A 14,087-nucleotide genomic window follows, 5' to 3' on the forward strand; every position below is an offset into this window, starting at 1 on the left:
CTTGGTTTGCATGTGCCAGAGAACAAACGACTAAAGGAGAAGAAGAACTTACCAGTTCAGAACCCAAAACCGATCGTTTCAAACTGAAGCTCTTGACATCGAAAGTGCTTCTACGGTGCCTGAACGGAGATCGGAGAAGAGAAAGGGTGAGATTTCGTAGAGAGAAGATGAAGGAGATTTAGAGAGAAGGAGGAGAGAATGAAGTTTCAGAGTTTTGGAAGAAAGGTTGCATGCAGAGAGTGGCGTGAGTTTTCCTGAAAATCAAAGTTTTGCTTCCCACGTCAAAAACGGATGTCCGCTCATCTGCCAGCACCTTCCCTCTACCAGCTGAGTGTCGAGTCCCTCTCTTAACACGTGCAATCCACTAAAGCGAATCTTGAGTGAATTTTAATGGCTCTGACACTTCATTTTTTAAGTATAGATTATTAATGAGTTGTCTTTGTAAGCATTTTAGATCAATGAGTTTATTTTTTAATATAGTTATGTCTATATTAAAAGAGAAGGAACAAATCGTAGTAAAAATAATAAGAAAATTAATAATACAATTCTTCAAACTTGTTTTTTACAATTTAATGAATTAAAGTATCTATTAATTTAGTTTCCTGTTTCTCAACTAATTCAGCGTTTGGTTTAATGGTTGCGTAAAAAAAGTAGAAACCAACATATGCATTTAGCAAAATGAAATGACCAAAATTGAATAGAAAAATCTAGGGACCAAAATTACAAATTTTGAAAAATATAGGCATAAAAAATTATAATTAAACCTAATGATTTGAATAAAAAGGAAATTATTTGATTTTAAATTGATTAAATTTCTCAGTCATCAAATCAGTTAATTTTTTAAAAAAAATATATTAAAAAAGTGTAGTTGTCATTGGCTTTGTTTGTACGTGCAAGTTTTCTTTTTTGACCTCCCAACTTTTTCTTAATATTTAAACTATCTTTTTGACTGTATCTCTTTTTTATAATTAATTTACTCACCTACTTTTTTCTTTAATCTAAACCTTGCACCTTTCTTTTACTTAATTAGGATTTCGACGAAATTTGATTTAGGAAATCGTTAAGTTTCGAAATTTAGTTTAAGAATTCATCTAATTTTGAAATATGATTTAAAAATTCATAAAATTTTAAAATTTGGTTTAAAAATTTATTGAGTTTCAAAATTCAGTTTATAAATTTATTGGATTTCGAAACTAATTAAATTTTGAAGTTTGGATCAAGGACCAGTATGATTTTGATATCTGATTTATATTGAGTTTTGAATTTAGATTTATGAATTTATTGAATTTATGAATTTATTGAATTTCGAAATTAATTCAATTTCGAAATCAAATTCATTAAATTTTAAAATTTGATAAGAAAAATTATTAAATTTTAAAATTTAATTAAAATAGTTATCAGATTTCAAAATATGATTAAAGAACTCACCAAATTTCAAAATTTAGTAAATGTTTCTACTTTAATGGAGCAAAATGACGCATGTGTGTAACTCCTGTTTTGTGTCAGAATTTGTATCTAAGGTCTTAAGTAATTCAATGATGAATCAAAATGAGTTTACCTCGAAATTAAACCTCTATTTATAGAGTTTATAAGAATTTGATCAATTAATTTACCTCTTAATGATTATTAATGTAAACCTTAATCACTCATCAGTAGCCATTGTAATATTAATTGTGCTTTAACTCTGCTTAGTTGTTGTCGGGACCGAGCGACTAGGAAGCTCTTTTCTAAACGTCGACCGCTCGGCCCTTTCCAGCCAGTATGTCATTGTACCCGATCGGTTGGCTATAAGCCCATAATAACAATAAGAGCATTGCTCCCTCCACCACCACGGCATTCCCTACACCTCCCCAAATTCTTTTATTTTCAAAACTATCCTTAAATTAAAGGTTAAAACTTTTTTACTTTTACCACGAATTTTTAATTTTTTTTCCAAACTCTAATTTTACCTCATTTATATTCAGCAGCTTCACCCCACCCCCACCCTCATCCCCACATCTCATCTAACGTCCTCTTCTCCGTTTCCGTTTGAATTCATCTCTTCTTCCTTTCCTTTCCGTTCTTTCTTTTTCATTGATATTTCTCTTCTTCACCTTTTGGGTTTCAATTGTTGTTGTTGATTCGTGGTGTGGAGGAGCGCCTGGTTTCGTTGCGGCTTGTTTTCGTCTCCATCCCAGGTTAATTTTCTTTACTACTCTTTTCTAGGTTTCTAGCTTTGTTTGCATGTTAGAGTATATTATTATTTGAATTTGTGGTGTGTTGTTGTTGTTTTTCATGCTCTGTTTACTGTGCTGTCTCCGTTGTTTGTCGCCCGAACAGAGCCCGCGAAGGCCAAAATGGATGTGGGATATCCGTTTGGCCTTCAATGGATATCCGACATCCGTCAACAGATGTGGGTTTAGCCAGAGTGATGTTTATCATGCAAAGGATGAAAATGAGGGAAAATTGTCCAATAATGAGTAAGAACTGTCAGCTAACTAGGAACCTGATACGAAGATGGGTATAAGTGGCGTCTGGTTTTGGCTTACGAAGGAACCCGATACGCAGGTTTCCTCCTATTTTCATTTTCTCACTCTGCCCATTTCATTTAATATGTGAAGCCTTTCACTTTCTCAAACATTTTCACTTGGGTCGTTATCTTTATCTGGTTCTTGTTGCTTCACTTGACACTTATATTTGTTTCTGAATTCCATGCTTTGAGTGATTTGTTTAATTTGTCTTCTCATTCTATTATTTTGTACAAACAAGTGTCAATGAAACTGCTTTGTTAATTAAGATGTTTGCATTGTTGCATATATTCAATTTTCAGCTGCTTTGAAGAATTTTAAGCATTGCATTTGTCGTTTTAGGGTAATCTCGTTATACTTGACAATGTGATTATAAATAATCACGAGGTCAGATTCCATATATACAATGCACTTAAAGGAATAAGCATCTTAATTTTCCAATGTCATTTTGCACCCAAAAGAAAATACTATAGTTAATGATGTTTGGCTGAGTAAATGATGAAAGTGACAGATATTTACCATTTTAAGGACTAAAATGGGGGGTTTTCTAGAATTTCCAGAGGATAACAATTCCTTAAGGCCATGTAAAAGGGTGCACTTTTCTAGTGTTAATAAGTAAAAATATAGTTTAGTAATTGAGCTCTTTCCTTTAACCCTTGAATGATGATCAATTTGTTACCAATGAGGAGCATTGGTATCTTGAAGATACTATGAAGTTTTGATGATGATAAAAGCTGAAGAATTGAAGACTCTAAATGCATCTTTATTAAACGCATTTTGTAGAAACAAATGTATAGGATAAATTGTAATGATGTAAAAACTATTAGAAGTTTTCGTATTTAGTGAGTCATTGCGCAAATAATCGATTATCACGAGCCAATTTAGAAGAGAGTTGCTCGCGCAAATAATCGATTATTACACAGAATAATCGATTATCACTGTTTCATTTAATACTGTCTAAGTCTTTGAAATAATCGATTATTGCTCAGGATAATCGATTATCACATTTTGAAAACCCCATAACGGACACAAATAATTGATTATCACTTATGATAATCGATTATCAATGGCAGTTGGGAGATGTTTTTTTAGTTTTTGACCCTGCACGAAACTAGGCTTATAAATAAAGGTCTTCACAGCTCTTAGAAAGAACTTTTCAATTGAGAGTATTAGAGCTTTGTGCCTAAGGGAAGCTCTATGTGAGTGAAAAGGATCTATGCTATTTTGAGAATACAGTTTGTCTGAGGAAGTTCTCAAAGTGATAGAGTGCTCTTGCCTAGTCTTGTGAATAGGAGAAGCTCGCGCTTTATGTGTCAAAGGTCGGAACGGTTCTCTTCAAGTTGGCAGAGTTGTTGCTTCCGGTTCGTGCGTCGAAGGAAGCTCTTCCGATTCGTTTGTCGAAGGAAGTTACTTGTTGCACTCTTCTGGTTCGTTTGTCGAAGGAATGTGTTTTCTATTCTTTGCTCATTTCATTATCTTGTAATATGTACAACTATATTTTTAGTGAAAAAGGTTAATCACTATTTATAGTGATTAACGACTGGACGTAGAATCTTTTTATTCAAATCAGGATAAAAATCCAGTGTGTCAATTTTTCTATTCCCTACACTCTTTACTGTTTTATGCACTTACACTGTTTGCTAAATTTTCTCTAAGAAAATTGATTTTCTAAAACGGACCATCGAAACTTGATTTGTAACCATAACACGCTTTCCGAATATCTTATTCTGCTGTGCGACTCTATATCGGTACCGATTGTTCTGACACAATTTCAGGTTGGCAATATCAACAGTCTCCCCTACTGTACAATTCACTCTCGAGAAAGCTTTAACTCAAGCAACAAAGCTTCAGAGGAAGGATCTCAGTTTGGTTGGTGCTAGCAGGACTGATGTAGGAGTCCATGCATGGGGTCAGGTCTGGTTTTGTTTCTTTTATGTGGCTTCAACTTTCCAATATCAAACATTGTAAATTTATGATTTGGAAGAACTTTCTACTGCAGGTTGTTCATTTCTTTACACCTTTTAATTATGAAAATTTGGAAGAAATTCATGCAGCTTTGAATGGCCTTCTTCCTTTTGATATCCGAGTTAGAGAACAGCCTACATCAGCTGAATTCCATGCTCGATTTTTTGCCAAAAGTAAGATTTACCATTACAAGATATACAATGATAGCGTCATGGATACATTTCAGCGGCATTTTGCTTACCATAGTGTGTATAAACTCAATAGCACTTTAATGAAAGAAGTTGCAAAATAATCTGTTGTGTTGAATTTCAGCTTTACCTTTAACGAATGTTGACATGCGTTGACGGATGCTCACATCCGTTTAAGGATACCATTTTTTTTACTGAAGGGCAGAACAAGAATGGAGAGGTGCTGGAGTAGTCTGTGGTGGTGTAGGGAGCAACTCTCTAACAATAACTATCTTAACTGGATTTCAAAAATTTGGTGAATTTCTTGGTCATATTTCGAAATCTAATTAGTTTCAGAATCTAGTAAATTTAAAAGAGTGAAATTTCGAAATTTGATGAGTTTATAAATCAAATTTCAAAATGTAATGATTTTCTAAATAGAATTTTAATATTATGTTAAGTGAAAAGACGTGTAACACTAGGTTTGCATTAAGAAAAAGTGAATGGTAGGTAGGTGGGGGTAATTATAGGAGAAAGAAAAAAAAATTACCGGGAAAGAATAATTTAGTGATTAAAATAAAGTTTCGAAGTGCAAGGAGAAACTTTGGAGGTGCAGAAAAAAGGTAATTGAGCGGCTTACAAGAGAAGGCCCACTTTATTTGTAAGGGTATTGCTTCCTCCACCACCACCCCTTTTCCCTCCACCTCCCCAACCTTTTACGAAAATTTTTTAATTACAAAAATAACCATTTTCACTTTTAACCTTATTTATTTACTTTAAACTCAAACTCTATATTTCTATCCATTTCTAGTTTTCACTCAGCCCCATTTCCCAACTCTCCTTCTCTCTTTTCATATTCCCACTTCCCCAACTCCACCAGATCTAATTTTTCTCATCTCTTATCGCTTACTTCTCTTCTCCATATCTGTTTACGCAGCTCCACCCCCCAACTCTCCAAGTCTCACTTTCTCCATATCTGTTTACGTAGTGGTAATCTATGACTTTCTCTGATGTTATTATTTGCTCCACCGCTCACGGATGCTTACATCCGTTTAAAGATTACATGTTTATTTTTTTTAGGGTTTATTACGCACCTTCACGGACGAATCTCTACACCTTCACCCTGCACCTTCAAGCACCACCACACCATCACCACACACCGATCTTGGCACGGCTGGATCAATTACTTCTACCACCATTTGCAATCTCCCACTAAGCACACTATCTAATGAAACTCCACCACACTCTCACACCGCAATTCTATCATAATTAAATAATGAGCGAAAGAAGTGGAACGTGAAAGAGGAAGAAGAACACAATGAAACAATGAAGGGATGAACAATAAAGAGGAAAAAGAGTTGTTGTTAAATACATACAGAGGATTGGAGTGGACAGAGGTTAAAAAGTATTAATCTTAAAATTTTATTAAAGATAAAATAGGAATAGAGAAATAGAGAGAGGAATAGAAAAATAAAGAGAGGATAAAACAAGAATGGGTAATGGAGGGAGCAACGGTGGAGGGAGCAACACCCTATTTGTAATTGGGGCAGTAGGCCCATAAGGAGGTGGTGGTAGTTGGGCTCGGGCTCACACTCTGATGGGTGAAGTGGCTGAAGGTGGCGAGGAAGAGAATCGAACGATGAAGAAGGGGTTGGTGGTGTACAAGCTATACAGGGCCCTGAGCTACGGCGTCTCGCCGTTAATCCACCTCCACCTGCGGTGGCGCAGGTTTCTCGGCCTAGAACACCCTCTCCGGTGGCCGGAGCGCCTCGGCCACCCTTCTCGGCCTCGGCGACCGGGCCCACTCCTCTGGTTCCATGCCGTTTCCTTAGGCGAAGGAATGATCGCCATTCCCGTAATCAAACACTGCATTCGCAGAATGCCTCACTTGCATGTGCTCATGACCATCACCACTATGTCTGCTTAGTAAGACTCTCAAATTCGCACTCTATTTCCTTGCTTCGAATTTCTGAGCTCTAGAAACTGTAGTTCAAAGTTCAAACGGTTAAGATGTTTTCGGAATCTATTTTCTAAGATAATGAGACACTATTGAATTCATTTTGTGACGTTGTTCTTATATATATTTTCTTGGTTTAACGCAGTGAAGTATTAAGCAAGTCGCTTCCCAGTGAAATAATTTTACAGGTATCTTGGTTGAGTAATTTCTCTATTCGCTTGCATCTTTTCTCAAAATAAGTTGGGAAATGCCTAAAATACAATTTCTTACATAAAATCTTTACTTTACCTACCTTAGTTAAATAAGAAGTGAGGCTTTTGTGTTTTTGTCACTGGCAGGCAATAAATTAGTGTATTAGTTAATGTATTATTACTCATTGGCAAGTTGATCAGCATACAATTCACAACGATTGTGCACTGTCATTTCTTAATTTTTGAAAACACGGATTGACAATAATCATGCATTTTTTTCCAAAATAATTTTATTTCTGAAAATAATTGAAAAGACAAATGTTTTTGTTTCTTAAGGCAATTTATTTCTGCAATGGTTGGTTGAAACTCAATTTGTTATCATGTTTTCAACTGGTTTCTAGGATCTTAGGGCGTTATATCTTGCTTTAGGATCAATGATCCAGCCCCATACCCTTGGAATGGCATTCCTGGGTTGACTTCTGCATTCTAGCTTGCTTATTATTCACTTATCATTTCTTTATCAGTTTGAATGGAGGCTTAACATATTCTTCAGTTATGTGTGGCCTACATTTTTTAATATCAGATGAGGTTTAACACAATTGTTTTGGTTTGCTGAAACTTTCAAATTTGGCAGTTTTCACCTGTTGACACCCCTACTTCCATCCATTCTTTCCTTGATTATTGGAAACCAAATGCTATTGTGCTAATGGAAAGTGAACTCTGGCCAAATCTTATCATGGATGCTTCTAGAAATGGTGTAAGTCATTCTTTCTAATTAGTTTGTGAACCACATGCATCTTTAGAGCATGTAAGGGAGAGAAAAGTTGTCGAATGTTCAATTCATGCATCTGAACTGAAACTACATAATGTAGTACATTGAGGCTGACCTTTTAAATTTTAAATGGTCAATCATTTAATTTCTTTGTTCATTCATCTGCTTCATTTATGTGTGTTGTTCGTGCATCATATCAGTTCATTATATTTATTCTAATATGTTCTAACCCATTACTCGCATCAGATAACACTGGCACTTTTAAATGCTCGGATATCCGAGAAGTCCTTTAAATATTGGTCAGGACCAGTGCTTCTACCATTAATTTCATTGATGTTATCAAAGTTTTCATTGATTATCCCGTTGGTATGTTCTCCTGGATCTTTTTACCTTCTCAGGAGTTCAAGTATTTTATTATGCAACCATTGAACATTTTGAATGTCATAGAGTACAGAGCAGGGTATCCGGTTTCAGCTGCTACAGGCCCCTCCTCATATCATTCACTTTTCTGGTGATTTAAAATATGGTATGCCATTTCTTTCAGTTACTTAATATTTAAACTAAATGAAATTGAACATGAAAGTTGATGGCAGTCTACTAGTATACAACATCATTTTGTTCTTTTAAAACAAAAGTACCTGCTTAGCTTACATGTTCTTGCTGCTATATTTACATGTGTAGTTATAGAAACTGAATTTTTTGTTGTTGGTTCTTCTTGAAATGTTGAATTTTCAAAGTGATAAAGTGGCCTGTACTAATCTCATCTTATCTCTCTTTTCATTCAGTTATAGAGGATTTTGGAGTCAATGAAAGAGGCCGAAATAATATAGAAAATCTGAGAGTACAGCTTACTCAAAAGAAGGTTTGGATGGCTTCTTCCATTCATAGGGGAGAAGAAGAAAGTGAGTTCCATCTTCTATACCTCTGGCATCATGTTGTAAATACTTATTTGTTCCTTGGAGCAACCTGATTAGTTTGCTTATCATAAAATAAATGGGAGGGAAGCAAACAATATGAGAAAATTGACACAATGTAGGTGGTTTGATTGTTCTGAGATTTGGTGTAAAGTCAGTAAGGATGTTTTGTAAATGATGACCTTGAGTTACAAAAAAGTCTTTTTCTAACAAACATTTTTTTTTCCTTGGAGCACCTGATTAGTTTGTATAACATAAAAAAATGGGAGGGAAGCCAATAATATGAGAAATTTGACACAATGTATGTGGTTTGATTGTTCTGAGATTTGTTGTATAGTCAGTAAGGATGTTTCATTTTATGATTTGTATATGCTGTCCTGGTTACAAATATTTTTTTTCTAGCATAGCACATTCTATTTTCCTTCTTTTTTTCCCAGTAAATTAGCAATTCAAAGAAACATGATGTGTTATTATTTTGGCCTCATTTTGTTTAATTGTTAGATTCCTGGAATTGATATTTTTTTTGGAAGTTTCTAGTGCTAGAATGTATGTTTCTTGTCTTCTACATATTGTCCTACTTATTAATTTCATGGGTACTTTACAATTAGATGAAATTAGTTTGCCACACTCCTTAATTTTATACTCTACTCTTTAATATGTCTAGATTTGATTGCTTTCTCTGCAGTAATATTAGGTGTTCACTTTGCCCTTATGCAGCAACAACCTAACATACTGACAATTATTGTCCCTCGGCATCTACAACAAGGAAGAGAGATTGCCAGAGTAAGTTTTTATCCTATATCCTTTGGAAACATGTTCTTTTGGTTTGAATGGCTATCTCCCACAGGAAGAACTTGCAATCAAGACAATCTGCTACTGTTAAAGAAATTGCCTGATAAGATGTATATTAGGAAATGACAGAGGGAAATTGAGTACTTAGTGTAGCAGATTCCATGGGCAGCAGTCAATGATTTATAGAAGGAAACAATTGAGTGATTTTTGTGTGGCTTTATAAAGGAATCAAGGGAGGAAGTTGACTCGTAAAACTGTAGGAAAGGAATCAGTTGAAGGATAATGAAGAAAAGTTACCCCAGCTTTGGGTTTTTTGATCTAGTTACTAACAGATACTAAATGTTGGTATCTCCCCTGGCTGGCAGAAACTCAAACCATTGTTCACTAGTTTGCAAGGCACCAGTCCCTACTGCCAGCCCAAACACCTGTTAGTGTTTTTGGGCTTTTGTTCATTGAGAAATGTAACTTTCATTTTCAAGAGATTTTCTAGAATTTTTTGTCTTGGCTTGTTTTTTTGAAGTGAAGAGAATCTTAAATGTAGGCTAATGATTACCAAATTATTGTGTTTATGTATGTATGTGCTCGTATCAAATGACAATCAGTCTGTACATCTCCTTTTAGAGTAATTTGCATTCAACAAAAATAATACTAAAAAATTATTGTTATTTCTAAACACTATTACTTTTTCTACAATCTCTGAAATTCATGGTACTTCTGTTTGATTTACCGCAGAAATTGGAGAAAGAAGGACAAAATGTGCTTTTGAGGTCTCAATATGAGAAGTTTAAGGCCGGAACTAATATTTATGTGGTAGACACATTGGGTACAAATTCTTCTCTTTTGACTGACATGAAATGCGTCATGCATGAAAATATACTTTTGCTGAGAATTGAGACCATAGAATTTCTAGAGCTACTGAGTTGAACAGGCCTTTACAAATTATTAAAAAATGGGTACCTTCTAGGATTAGAATGATTAGGGCTAATGGGGACATCATCATGATACTCACTGTCATCCATCTTCTTTGGTAGGTGAATTAAGACAATTGTACACATTAACACCAATAGCTGTGATTGGGGGTTCATTACTTCCTGGTTTATCTGGCCATAACATCTCAGAAGCTGCTGCAGCTGGATGTGCTGTTCTGACAGGTGCATTTTAATGTAATTCTCCAATATCAGCATATTATGTGTATTTGGAACTCATAATGTATTTCAGGTTGTCACGTTGGGCATTTCTCCCACATGGTACTGGAAATGCAACGATCAAATCCTTTGTCAGTTCTTCAGGTGGGGTGACAACTCATAATTAATCAACATTGTTCTTCAGCATATAATGTTCTTAGTGTTCTCTATTGTCGTTTTCTTGTAGGTTTCTGGTAAACTGGAGCTTGAAAAGGCTCTCGTCGAGCTCTTCACCAATGCAACACTTCTGGAGGCACGTGGAAGAGCCGCTAGGGAAGTGTTTTGCAGTTTGTCCTGTGGCATTGTTGAGAAAACATGGAGTTTACTAAATTTTCATATTTTTGATAGATTCTCTTCAGAGGAATCCAAGAGTCTAAGACTATAAAAAATGAAGTTTCATATTCTCAACAAATTTTCTTTCGGACTGAAACCATTTATTGGATTCATTTACCGAGAGCGATAGAAGGCAGAAGCACACTCAAGTTGCAACCCCATTTCACATTGATGGTTGTCTGAATATAGACAAAATCAAGTAAAATAAAATGTTTATTTTATATTAAAGAAATGTTGTAAATTATTTTTGTGTATCACATTAACATCAATCTTGTTTCCAATTATTGGCTTTAAAGCTTGAAGAATGTAGTTGTCATATGCTTTTTTTCAAGAACAAGAATAGTGGTTTATGAGCTCACATGAACACTAACCTACCTGTAGGCTCTTATAGGTTTGTTGGTGGGTTTGAATTCTTGTTGACTCGTGCTAGAAAATTGCTATTGATCATTTAGCTCGTCACAATCAACTTAAAATATATTTATTCTATTAAATAATAATTATGGATCACGAGTTCACAGTTAAAAATGACTGAAATATTGTTGCTCTTTTAACCAAAAGGAGTGCTGATTCTTTCACAAGTTATTTTCTCAAACGTTTGGGAAATCTGGTGAGGATATAATGCAATAATTTGGCCGATTTTGAAGTATCCACATTCGTGCTTTGAGTCAACTGTCAATTAATTAATGATTTCTGTCATCATTTAAGAACTTGCTGGTGGTTTTCACTGTACACATGCTTGTCTTTTTTCTTCCTTTTTCCTTTTTCGGCTAAAAGACTATCATTAATTCTACTATATCGAACCGTAATTTGGTTGTATACGTGCATCATCGAATATCATATTATCATCTATACAAAAAAAAGGAGAAATATAAACACGTGCATCATAGTAACGTGTCAAGTACGTGCAAGAGTAGTAGTCTTTTAGTTGGCAAAGATGAGAATCATTCTTCGAGAAAAAAAGGTCAAATACGATAACTGCAAGACATTGTTGGATATTTCCAAGAACCTTTCATAACTTTGTTTCTGAATTGTGAGAAATATCAAGCTTTAGCTACTCAACTTATCCATTTTTTCTGCTATGAATAAATTACAACGAGAAATATTGGATTTATACAAATAACTCACGTAGCATATAAGGAAATGATTGGAGAACTTCTGAAATCATATGTGAAGATAACATGGTTGTGGTTATTGAGGACTAATACTGAAGGTAAGCAAGTGCAGGAAATGAAAGAGTTAAAACTTATTCTCCTTAAACTGCTACAAGCACATCAATATATAATACTATACTTAATGACTGCATTTAGTTGTTGTTGGTGCTCCCTTTGCCATCATTGTCCTGAAGTAAGGGCACAGAGTCCTTGAAATGGAGCTTCTTGAGGGGCCCGTGAGGAGAGGATGATCCATCTCGAAGGGCCTGGATAATATCTTGGAAAAGGTACTCATCACAAGGTATAGCAAGAGGGCCACTTTTGTTGAAGCCACAACCTTCATAATTGTCTAAAAGTTTTTGAAGCAAGGGATGGTTAAGGTAATCAGCCCTTATCACAAACCTTCTCTTTGCCTCTTCTCCCACCATCACCGCCAAGTGCCCCGGCGGCACGTCCCGCGGCGTCGGCTTCTTCCCACTGCCACCACCACAGGCACTCTTGAGCCACATGCAAGAAGCCATGTTGAATTTTTTTATGTTCTGGTTTCGATGAGGTTCTTGGTTGTGATTTTGTGGACTATGTAATGTTATGATATTATGTTATATTTATAAATAAATGTTTGTGTGTGTGTGTGTATATATATATATATATATATATATATATATATTGGTGTGATGCGTTGTGCTCTAAGTCTTACTTTCCATGTTCTCGACAAAGTGAGACACAGTGTGTGCTTTGGAAAACGACTGAACCAAATTCCGAAGTATGTTCACAAAGGTTTGGTATGGAAGTTTGGTGTTATCCTTGTCCCAGTTCCGCATTAACGTTTTTGTTTTTCTGTTATTTATTTATTGTAATGCCTCTAAGGTGTTATGGATAAAAAAAGAGGAGGATTTGGTTGCCTTTAATGGTGTCTCTGTGCAAAACTGCATGCTTAGTGTTATTAGGAGTTTTTGCTTTCCTCGCACCTCAAAATGGAATCCAAAGGGTGAATTCAGCCAAAAGAGACCAACTTTTGCTATTTATTTATTTGTTAACATTTATTGAGGAGGAGTAAATATGAAAAGTCGTTTATATTAATAAAATATTGTATTAATATAGTTTTAAATATGATGTTAATTAATGTAGAGAACTTCTACAAACATATAAGTATCTTGTATAACGTTTTTGAGGATTTGTTTTTGGTACTATTTTAAAAGGTTTCTTATGAATGAAGTTGATATAGTGTGGAGAGTTTATGTAAGAAAGAGAAAAGGGAATAAAGAAGGGGAGAGGCGTTAGGCATTTATAACTGTATGGTTAGTTCGGGCAGGAAATAAAGCTCCTATATAAGAGCTGATGTATCTGAGTGATAGGTTACATTTTAATTGGTATACTCTATAGACAGGATCACGTTTATCCTGTGGAGAGAGAATTTAGCTCTCTTGGAGGTTGTTTTGGATGTGGAGTTGCTATACTGAATAGAAAATATACAGTTTATACTTCTTTTTTGGTGTTTACGTGTGTGTTAGTGCATTGTAGATAGGTTTCCAATCCAGGAACCTATGATTTTGGTCCGACCTGTCGGATTAGTGAGAGATAGGAGTGAGATGGAGGGAAAATTAAATGCACTAGAAGGAAGGATGAATGTGTTGAAGGGTCGAATGGAGGCAATGGAGAACACAGTGGAGGGGCTGAAGGCGGAGACAATGGGATTACGGCAAGAAATTAGAGAGTTCATGCGAATGTTTGGCAGACAAAGGCGAAACGAAGAAATTCGACAGGAGGGGAGTCAAGACTCGGTGAACGAGAACAGAGGAGGACAAAGAGAAGGCGATGACAAAGAATTAGACTTCGACCGGAGCGGCGCGCAACCGAATTGGGTGAAGAGGATCGAGTTACCAACCTGTGAAGGTGTCGTTCCTTTAGGATGGGTTTCTCGCATGGAAAAATTTTTCGAGATCCAGAATGTGACGTAAAGGGAGAAAATCTGACTACCGTATGTCTGGATGAAAGGCAATGCAAGTTATTGGTTCCGCTTCTGGAAAGAGAAAACTCAGGCGGCGACATGGGAAGGACTGAAGGAAGCTCTGATAAGAAGATTTGGAGGTCACGATAAAGGAACAATGTTTGAATGTTTGGCAGTGGTCAAGAAGAAAAGCTCTGTCGATGAGT

The 14,087-nt window shown here is 35.5% G+C and overlaps 2 protein-coding genes across 2 annotated transcripts; one reads left to right on the forward strand and one right to left on the reverse strand.

Annotated features, from left to right (window-relative positions):
• The first annotated feature begins 6,116 nt into the window (after positions 1–6,116).
• Positions 6,117–11,122, forward strand: KDTA (KDO transferase A). Its single transcript, XM_047313946.2, has 11 exons — positions 6,117–6,565; positions 6,742–6,784; positions 7,422–7,544; positions 7,806–7,925; positions 8,007–8,085; positions 8,345–8,461; positions 9,159–9,256; positions 9,998–10,088; positions 10,297–10,416; positions 10,484–10,554; positions 10,637–11,122. Exons 1-11 carry the CDS (start codon positions 6,237–6,239, stop codon positions 10,832–10,834), a joined length of 1,389 nt encoding a protein of 462 aa, XP_047169902.1. The 5' UTR covers positions 6,117–6,236; the 3' UTR covers positions 10,835–11,122.
• A 751-nt stretch (positions 11,123–11,873) lies between these two features.
• Positions 11,874–12,487, reverse strand: LOC124838357 (auxin-induced protein 15A-like). The gene has a single exon (XM_047313948.2). It carries the CDS (start codon positions 12,452–12,454, stop codon positions 12,086–12,088), a length of 369 nt encoding a protein of 122 aa, XP_047169904.1. The 5' UTR covers positions 12,455–12,487; the 3' UTR covers positions 11,874–12,085.
• Positions 12,488–14,087: the final 1,600 nt, after the last annotated feature.

The sequence above is a fragment of the Vigna umbellata genome, chromosome 8, assembly GCF_029865625.1.
Source record: "Vigna umbellata cultivar VRB3 chromosome 8, Vumbellata_1.0, whole genome shotgun sequence".
Classification (NCBI taxonomy): domain Eukaryota; kingdom Viridiplantae; phylum Streptophyta; class Magnoliopsida; order Fabales; family Fabaceae; genus Vigna; species Vigna umbellata.

What these genes read in the sequence shown, in the direction of transcription:
- LOC124838357 (XM_047313948.2), bottom strand. Translation starts at nt 12,454, where the DNA reads ATGGCTTCTTGCATGTGGCTCAAGAGTGCCTGTGGTGGTGGCAGTGGG.
- KDTA (XM_047313946.2), top strand. Translation starts at nt 6,237, where the DNA reads ATGGGTGAAGTGGCTGAAGGTGGCGAGGAAGAGAATCGAACGATGAAG. An exon ending in TGGATGTGCTGTTCTGACAG is followed by an intron (nt 10,417 to 10,483) that starts GTGCATTTTAAT and finishes AATGTATTTCAG; the next exon opens with GTTGTCACGTTGGGCATTTC. An exon ending in ATCCTTTGTCAGTTCTTCAG is followed by an intron (nt 10,555 to 10,636) that starts GTGGGGTGACAA and finishes GTTTTCTTGTAG; the next exon opens with GTTTCTGGTAAACTGGAGCT.